The sequence below is a fragment of the Silurus aristotelis genome, assembly GCF_946808225.1.
Source record: "Silurus aristotelis genome assembly, chromosome: 1".
Taxonomy (NCBI): Eukaryota; Metazoa; Chordata; class Actinopteri; order Siluriformes; family Siluridae; genus Silurus; species Silurus aristotelis.
In genome coordinates this window covers 43,969,687-43,979,690 of record NC_139574.1, presented here as the reverse complement: position 1 = coordinate 43,979,690, position 10,004 = coordinate 43,969,687, and the positions used below count along the sequence as shown (strand labels likewise).

At 37.9% G+C, this 10,004-nt stretch overlaps 1 protein-coding gene across 1 annotated transcript; it reads left to right on the top strand.

Annotated features, from left to right (window-relative positions):
* The first annotated feature begins 559 nt into the window (after positions 1–559).
* Positions 560–3,983, top strand: LOC310726442 (C-C chemokine receptor type 4). The gene is made up of 2 exons (XM_083541996.1): positions 560–1,424; positions 2,188–3,983. Exons 1-2 carry the CDS (start codon positions 1,360–1,362, stop codon positions 3,203–3,205), a joined length of 1,083 nt encoding a protein of 360 aa, XP_083398122.1. The 5' UTR covers positions 560–1,359; the 3' UTR covers positions 3,206–3,983.
* The last annotated feature ends 6,021 nt before the right edge of the window (positions 3,984–10,004 follow it).

Here is a 10,004-nt window from a genome sequence, read left to right as displayed (position 1 = left end):
AAAAGTCCAGATTTAGCTGTGTGAGGTATCAAGTGATCTGCATCTGGTGTACTGTAAAAGGTCAAGCAAAGGTGGAAAGTACCTGGGATTTCATTAGATTTAAATGTTTAGGAGAAGATCCTCTGACCTGCAAAGTGTACACTCAAACCATTTATCCATTTTGGTGGATGTGACTGGCATCAGGTTGCACCATTTCACTCTGTTCCTCGACAGATGGGAGTTTATGATGGATCACACAATGGAAACGTAGCGGCTGACAACAAAGGACACTCTAGACTGGTAGGAGAAATGTTTGAGGAAAATCCATAGTTACTTCACCCAGGACATGTAAACTGTGGGAGCAGTATGTCCTTATAGATCTTGGATAGATATTAAGTGTTCCATATGGTCTTCCATTTGTTCTTTTGAATCCGGATTGGGTTCGTATGCATGTGTTAATCTACATGGTGATAAAACAAACTGTTTTATACTTGACTCTGACAATTTCTCGAACATATTCAGTGGTCTCCTGGAATGATAAAGAAATCTAAAAATAAAGTAAATGATAATGTTTATCATCATGTATTGTATGGTAAATGTTACCTAAATGACTGTTTCCTCATTTGGGAAAGACGTAAAGTTGTTTTGAAACTTTGTCAGCGCGCTTCTCAGTCACAATAGACACATTTCAAGAAAGTTCCACTACAATCGAGTCGATTCAGCAACCGAATCAAGTTGTTTTGTTTAATGTTTTGCATACTGCCAACCAAACCTTCCAAACTAGAAACAAATTGCTGAACCAAATCTAAATAAATTTACTGGCAGGCATGTGATGGGTTTTCTAGTTTCTGGGACACAGTGATAGAAATAACATTAAAAATCAAAAGGCAGATGAAGAAAGGATAAAGTGATTGCAGTGATAATTGCTAACATTACTGTTAGGTCATTTCAAGAAAAAGCTCTGACTAGCACCGTGTTTAAAAGGTCAAAATATGACTGATTACTAAGGCTTTCATTAGCAAAGCATTGTACAGTACGACAGATAAATAAAATGGCCTAAAGAGTAAAGCTGTGTGTGGGGGGGGGGGGATCTCACATTTCTGACTAGAAAGCATTTGCCTAAGCGTAAATGAGTCAATCTCTTGATGTAAATGATCTAATCTCCTCTGCTGGAATTTCTGAAGTGCATCCACAACTTGCAAATGGCAGGAAGTCTCATCTCGTCTTCCCCCAATTGTATTTCTGAGAGATATAGAAAGAAAGAAAGAAAAAAAAAAAAACTCATGCACATACTCATACAGGCACATTTTACAGGAAACTTGCTCACGCTAGAGTTCAAGAAAAACAGCAAGTCGAGATGCCCGTGTCTCACTCGCATGTATGCATAGGACACCGATTATCAGACGAGAGGACGAGATTGTTTCCACAATGGAGAGCACAGAAAGGTAATGCGACCTCTTAACCTGTATCTGGTGCGTTAATCTGTATGTGTGGAAGTAGTGATCATAATACAGGAACTCTTACTCAAAACCACAGTGATTAAAGAACGTTCACGAGTAGCAAGATTGTGGTGGGCTTGTTAAGGGGCTTGTGGTTTTGTGGAAGGAGCATATGTTGTGGTTTGGTTTTCATAGTTGGAAGATAAACTACAGTTTGCTCCATAATATTTCCACCTTGGATAATTATTTCAATTAATGTTATAAATTTAACAGATTTTATTCATTCAATAATTTATGATTCAGGTTGAAGTAATAATAAGTCATGCAGAAAATGTGAATGAAGCGTTTGGAAAGGATCATTTGAACAGGACAAAGCGATCTGATACATTTGTAATATATTTAATTAGATATATAAAAAAGTTTCCCTTAAAAAACCGTACTTAAGCGATATATACCAATAAAAATAACCCCGTTAATATCTAAATGTAAATTATTCGACTGTTTCTGAAATAAACACCAAGTGTATTCAGTGTAGTTTCTCCAGAACAACAACCAAATACTAGCAGAAAACAAAAGAAAACTGCATTGGAAATTATTTTCCACCAGAAAAAATGAATCGTTGTGAAGGAAATGGTTTAAAAACAAATGAAAAAAAAAAAAATCATGATGCTCTTTTTCCGTGATAAAAATTTTTTTTCAGGCTTCTTATGCAAATAAATGTCTCCAAAATGTTTCCTCCTAATGATGAATAAATTTTTGTATATTTCAGAATGACCACTACGGAGATGAACAGCACAGAAAATTACTATGATTACACAGAACCTTGCATTCAGGAGTCTGCTTTGAACCCGATGGCCATGGCTGCCGTCTTCTACCTGGTTTTTGCCCTTGGGCTTCTGGGTAACAGCATGCTGTTGTGGATGCTGCTAAAGATTATGCGAATCAAGACCATGACAGATGTGTGTCTGCTGAACCTGGCCGTTTCCGACCTGATCACCGTGTTCTCGCTGCCCTTATGGGCGCTTTCTACCCAGGGACATTTACCTGATGCTGATTGGCTCTGCAAACTCATGGTCGTTACCTATCAGCTGGGCTTCTACAGTGGTATACTTTTCGTGATGTTAATGAGTATCGACCGCTATTTAGCCATTGTCCACGCAGTGGCATCACTGGGAGCACGAACTTTGCGTTACGCCGTTACCGCTAGCTTTGTCATCTGGACCGTTTCCTTCTGTGCTGCATTTCCAGCATCCTATTTCCACAAAATGATTAAGGATGAGAACCTCGTGGCACAGTGTGAATGGGATCCCAGCAATGGATCAGTCAAGACATGGAAGCTGTTCCTGAATTTCAGCCAAAACACAGTAGGACTCTTCATCTCCCTGCCAGTCACAATCTACTGCTACATCAGAATTATGCTGGTGCTCAGAAGGGCAAAGAACTCCAAACGAGGACGTGCCATGAAGTTAATTTTTGCTATCGTCGCTGTATTTGTGGTCTTCTGGGTGCCGTACAACCTGGCCGTATTTTTGCAGACACTGCATGACTTGGAAATCAATTATGCATGCCACAGCAATAACCAGATAATAACTGCCCTGTCCGTGACTGAGGCCATCGCATTAGCCCACTGCTGTATCAACCCCGTCATCTACGCTTTCGTGGGAGAAAAATTTAGGAAATGTCTGTCCAAAGAGTTTTCTAAATGGCTACTTTGTGCAAAGTTTTACAAACCAACATCAACATATTCCAAAACCTCTGAAAATGAAACATCCAACACACCATTATAAGAGAACTGATTTTACATATACATGATCAGACATAACATTATGACGATAATATATTATGAGTGGTGAAGTAAGGAACACTGAAGATCTCTCCATCATGGCACCTGTTAGTGGGTGGATTTATTTATCGGGCAGCAAATGAACATTTTGATATCAAAGTTGATGTTAGAAGCAGGAAAAATGGGCGAATGTAAGGATTTTAACCAGTTTGACAAATTGTAACGTCTAGACGACTGGGTCAGAGCATCTCCATCACTGCAGCTCTTGTGAGATGTTCCTGGTCTGCTGTGGTCAGAATCTATCCAAAGTGCTCCAAGAAAGGAACAGTGATGAACCGGCGACAGGGTCGTAGGGGACGAGGCTCGTTGATGCACTTGGGGAGTGAAGGCTGGTCCGTGTGGTCCGATCCAACAGACGAGCTCCTGTAGCTGAAACTGCTGAAGATGTTCATGCTGTTGATGATCGAGGGTCACGACTGTGTTTTAGCAGCAAAAGTGGACCAACGCGATATTAGGCAGGTGCTCATAATGTTATGTCTGATCAGTGTGTGTGTTATATATATATATATATATACATATACATACACACACACACACACACACACACATACACACATACACACATATGCACAATATGTAGAAAAGTTTGTAAACACCTGACCATAATATTTGTATGTTTTTCTGAAATTCCCATTCCACATTTAGTTATCAGTTGCTGTTATAATATAACCTCCATTCTTCTGGGAAGATGTTCCACAGATTCATTTTGTACATATTTCTGTGTATATTTTATATATATATATATATATATATATACAGAGTACAGACCAAAAGTTTGGACACACCTTCTCATTCAAAGAGTTTTCTTTATTTTCATGACTATGAAAATTGTAGATTCACACTGAAGGCATCAAAACTATGAATGAACACATGTGGAATTATATATGGAATTATTTACATAACAAAAAAGTGTGAAACAACTGAAAAATGTCATATTGTAGGTTCTTCAAAGTAGCCACCTTTTGCTTTGATTACTGCTTTGCACACTCTTGACATTCTCTTGATGAGCTTCAAGAGGTAGTCACCTGAAATGGTCTTCCAACAGTCTTGAAGGAGTTCTCCCGAGAGATGCTTGGCACTTGTTGGCCCTTTTGCCTTCACTCTGCGGTCCAGCTCACCCCTAAACCATCTCGATTGGGTTCAGGTCCGGTGACTGTGGAGGCCAGATCATCTGGCGCAGCACCCCATCACTCTCCTTCTTGGTCAAATAGCCCTTGATGCCTTCAGTGTGACTCTACAATTTACATAGTCATGAAAATAAAGAAAACTCTTTGAATGAGAAGGTGTGTCCAAACTTTTGGTCTGTACTGTATGTATGTATAAACTGTACATACATTTATATAAATCTATATTACTATATTACATTAGCCTTACACAATCTTTTAATTTAAACACACACACACGCACACACGAAAGCAATGGATCAAATATTATATTTGTATTAATAATTACTAATATAAAAAAGGATTTTTACTTAAAAACCCTTTTGTTTTATTATGACTGGAGTCACACTATTTTAAAGTGGGAAAAAGAAAGTGATAAAATGAAGTTGACATAATATACTTTACCATTTCAAGAGTACTTTTTTTTACTCTTTTTATTTAGCTTAGTACAGTGGTTTATATACTATATATAAATAATGACTGTGATTAATATATATAAAAAAAAAAAAAAAGAAATATAAAAGAATTGCCCAGTGCATTACAGAATTGCATCATTGCAGAGTCATGCTCTTCTAAGTGCACAAGCCACAAAGGTGAATGTTTTGAAAGATTCGCTGTAGAGCACGAAACTGTTTAAAGCCGGATTTCCTGCACATCACTCTTTGTCGCTTTCTTACAAGAAAACGTGTCTAATGTGCATGTTACAAATAAAAAGGATGCCTTAAAGGAAGAAGCTCATCAAAAGTAATGAGAAGAAGCATGTCAGAGTTTGTAGAAATCTATAGAATCTGCTATTTGAAGGTCAATAAGGATAAGTAATAAGGATTTTGTGATTGGCAAACCACTGAAGGAGATTTTATCAACTTCCTCCACCTGTGTTCTAGCCTGTGGATTTGTGAGGCCTTGAGCATAAGCCCCTAATCCACAACTCGACCCTGAACTATAGCTCACAGTGCTAAAAAAAAGAAGCACTTTACAGTAGATATTTTTCAATTCTTTTGAATTTATATAAACATCTATATGTTTTAATACAAACATGAATTGGACTTACAAGTGTGTAATTATTAAAAACAAATTTAAACAGTGAAAACAGCATATTAGGCAAAAAGGTTCTGATTATCTGATTATGAAGTATGAAGGTGACAGATCTTTTCCTGTGTAATATGTTGTGACTAAATTTCACAGAACAATCTTCCTGAGAAACAGGATTGGGTTGCAGTATGTAAATTATGAAGAGAGAAAAGCATTTCCAACAGGAACGCCCACAGTGAGAGAACTCTTACTACACGTACACTCTCAGCAGAAGTGTGGGGTTACGCGTGGAATCTTACCACATCTTCTCATTTAAACCTCTCAAAATATCTTTACTTCAATGTAGCATCTAATGGCTTGTTTTTCTAACAGGTACAGTAACTCTGCTTGGTGTCACTGCTTCATGCTTCTATCCTGCTGTTGAAACACACACTTTTTCCATGACTCTTCATAGCAATCTTTAACTTTGTTTTCTTTTTTTTTTTAATGAGTGGATTGGAAATTCCCTCAGCAAACAATTATGCATAAGTCTATAATACCGGTGCAAAGAGCAGCTTTACCTGCACTCTCTACATCTGAGCCCACATTTTAGAAGAAAAAAAGATGGAGTTGAAGATTATCAGGCCACTTCCTTGCTGTGAACAAGTTTTGATTTTAATCAGTGCAGCCATTGGCATCAAAGAGCGGATTTTTAAACAGTTCTGAGAAGTCAGAGGTGGTGTCCTCATTTCGTAGATCATTTAATCAGCATCACTATCAGCATCCACACACAGAATAGATGGGATTCTAGAACAGTCAATCGCTCACAATCGTGCAGCAGACAAAACTGCTTTAACTGAGACTACTTTCATTTACACTTGATTTCAACAGCATTGATCTTCTCATAGAAAATCCATGTAGTAATACTGATGCTGGGCAAAGTCATAAAAAAAAAAATTAAAAGCTCCAAACTTTTATACCATTTAATTATGTTACAAACTGCCACCACGATCGTTATATTAGAGATCACATTCTGAGAGGAATGGATTTTTATCAGCAGGAGTGCGACCTGAAACATGATTCATATAACAATATGTGTAAGAAGAATGCTTATCTTGAAGAGAAGTGAGTAACATCACTTACACAGAAATCTTTTGCCATAACTGAGCTCACCTTAAACAACTTCTGTCTGGAGGATTTTCTGTCTTGTGTGCAAATTTTTTACTATCGTGTGTGTGTGTGTGTGTGTGTGTGTGTGTGTGTGTGTGTGTGTGTGTGTGTGTGTGTGTGTGTGTGTGTGTGTGTGTGTGTGTGTTTTTTTGTACACGCTTGTATATACAGATAAAACTGTGGAGGTGTTTTTAACTGTGATGATTAAAAAACATGAGGGGAGCTACGCAGTTTCAGGTCATATGCAAATCAGTTGTTGACAGGTGTGTACAGTCAAGTGCAGCCTTTAGTGCAGCAGAACATAAAAGGAACAAAGAGGTGGAAGTGGTAGGGGGTGGCTGCTGTTTATCAGTCTAGCAGCTTAAGAGTAGAGTCTAGGAAAAAACTTCTTACTTCTCAGGTGAAGAGAAGTAAGAGAAGAGAAGGAGGGAGGTGGTAGCTCAGTGGTTAAGGCATTGGGATTTGGATCAGAAGGCATTGGGCTTTGGATCAGAAGATCACAGGTTCAAAACCATTGAAAAACCATTTTACTAAAACAACAAACCCAGTTACACTCCAAACCTCTACACTACAACCACAACTGTGCACCTACAACATCTGTAACAGTTCACAATCAATATTTGTCTAATAACATGACAAAAACATTCAAATTAAACAATATAGCTAGCTTCAGGTTTGGACGACCTCCTCACGATATCAAGCTTTTTTTCAAAATAGAATTCTAAGTATGTCCAAATTAATTTCTCTTCCTGTGTAAGTATAAAAAAGTCTAACTCAGATGTATGAACGTGTGCAGAGCTACACATGTGTTTTACCAGTCGAACTCGGCTGTAACAGTTTCCCTCTGACCAACCAATCAGAGGACGGAACAATGCTGACGCTATTCTGGGCCAGTGATCTGCCCTGTGAGGAGAATCTGAAATCTGATTGGATAAAGAAACAGAGCTGTTGGTAATATTCTCGATGGTAAAAGTCCAGCAGTACTGATTCTGAAGGTTCTGAGCAGATTAGATTCACATGGCAGCACATAGAGGCTGAAATCTGATTGGACAAAAAATCTAACATCCACACACACGTACTGAAGCAGTGCAGCCGAGAGAAACACTACGACATGAAGAGAAGAAACTGATGGAAGAAATTCATACAGTTTCTTGGAACAAATATTAGAGTTTAGGTTGTAAATGTAGGTCAGAGCTTCTGATAGTGTTTAGTCCAGTAGAGAAGCTTTACTAACCCTGACCGCACACCACTGCTCTGCTGATATAACCCATTACTCCAAAACTTATAAAAAATGGTGCTGCACCACTAAACCCTGGTTTTTCTTTTATGTTGTATTATGAAGGCTCAGACAGTCACGATTGCAATTTACAAAGTTTTTGCTAAAAGGCTTGCAAACAAATCCAAAACGCAGTCTGAATATCAAAGCCTGAGTCAGGGAAATAAGTCAGACACAACATACACAGGGTAGAGGCCATAAATGGGACATAAAAACTAGAACAAAACTTGTTATAGACTGAAAGTAACACAAATAGTGCCAGAACCTCGTAATAAATGCCCTTTAAATAGTCAGCAAGAATATGTGTGAAGAGAGAGACTGAAAACAGGTGTGTGTGTGTGTGTGTGTGTGTGTGTGTGTGTGTGTGTGTGTGTGTGTGTGTGTGTGTTTGGTCTGCAAGAGTCATAAATGTAGACTGTGTGTTGGTGGGGTTTTAGAGCTTCCCAAAGGACTGACACGTTATCATTCTTCTTACAATCAGACTAACAAATTTCATTCAACAAAACACGTGCATATACAACAAAAACAAAAGTTCTTACTAACGTGTTTTTAAAAAACATTTAGTTTACGAAGTCTGAGTACTCAGGACAAGACCAACTCTATGTCTTTGCTCTCAATCTTGGTTAATTGATTAAACAAACAATTAGTAGCTTAATAAATAACATAGCTAGTCACGTTCCAAGTGCTGGGTTTTCCCCGTGAAGCCCGCATTTACAATAAACAACATAAAAAACAAAGCTGTTGATGGGAAAAAGCAAGTCACATTAAAGCTGAGGAACATCATCATTGTACAAAGGCAACAGAACAATGTGGAATGCCCTGGAGGGGAGAAATCAACTGCTGGTATACCAATATCCAGACATCAGCCAAGGAAAAGAAAACACACAGCAAATGCACACATCAAACTGTGTGAGAGACACCTGCTAAACTCAGGTGATCATTCAGACTCTATTCATACAGTCTGCATATTAATGAGCTGCTGATCAGTGAAGGCTTTTGTTCTACATGTTTGGATATTGATATTGAGTTAACATTGATATTGATGACCAGGAAGCAGACAAGCTCTTGTTTTACAGCCATGACCATCCCAATCCCAACAATACACACACACAAACTTACTTTTCAAGCATTCCTCCTATAAAAACAAACAGGCAATAAAACTAATAATTGTATAAGTGGAGATTTATTGTAACTCACAGATGCAGATCTCCGTCTCTGTTGTTGCTCCGCCAAAAAAAATATTTTCCACATCGCTGCTTTTTCTTGCAAATCTCCGATAAAACAACTTTTTTGATTGTCCATTTTTTTCCTTGATTCTTTGTTTTTTTGTAAACAAAGTCCAGTTAGCACGAGCTATAAACAGCTGTTTGTGTTGACCTGAGAGCCGCATCACTTCCTGGCTTGTGTGCACGTGAGTTTGTAAATAGTAATAAAACTAAGATTCACACACGTGGAGAATAAAATCCCCCCATATCTCGTTACAATCCTGCACTTATTGGCTACACTTTACATCAGTCATTTTGTTTCCATAATGTTACTGGCTGGGAAATAAAAGGTGTGAAATGAAGGGCGGATCATAATAAAACATGAGACACCTGAGAGAGAGAGAGAGAGAGAGAGAGAGAGAGAAGACTCCACCCAAGATTTCTCCTCTTTTACTTTTATTATTATTATTTTTATATATATTATTTGTAACACTATATTCTACCAGCCATATTTGTTTTTTGTCACCAAGATGTCGTTTTTTATGTGAAATTATTCGGAAATATATAAACACAAACACCAGCCGAAGTTCTGTGATGTAAGCAAAGGAATAAACATCTAAATGACAACAATATTGTTTGTTTGGAGCAGAAATGATCTTTCCTAATAAACGGGGATTAGCAGCAGTGGATGTGTTTGTGACTCGTTATTTCAATAATAATGTGAGTAGTGCGGGTTTTATGCATGTTGTTGTTGTGTACTGCTCACACACATTCAGCAAATACATTCATTATACGTTTTCCATTAAAAAACAGAGATCTGAAATCGCTGCGTGAGACTGAGAGCTTTAGAATGATGTATAGTGACTCATGTTTCTCTTCTCCCTATTTATTTAATCTATTTCTAAACATTAACACCGG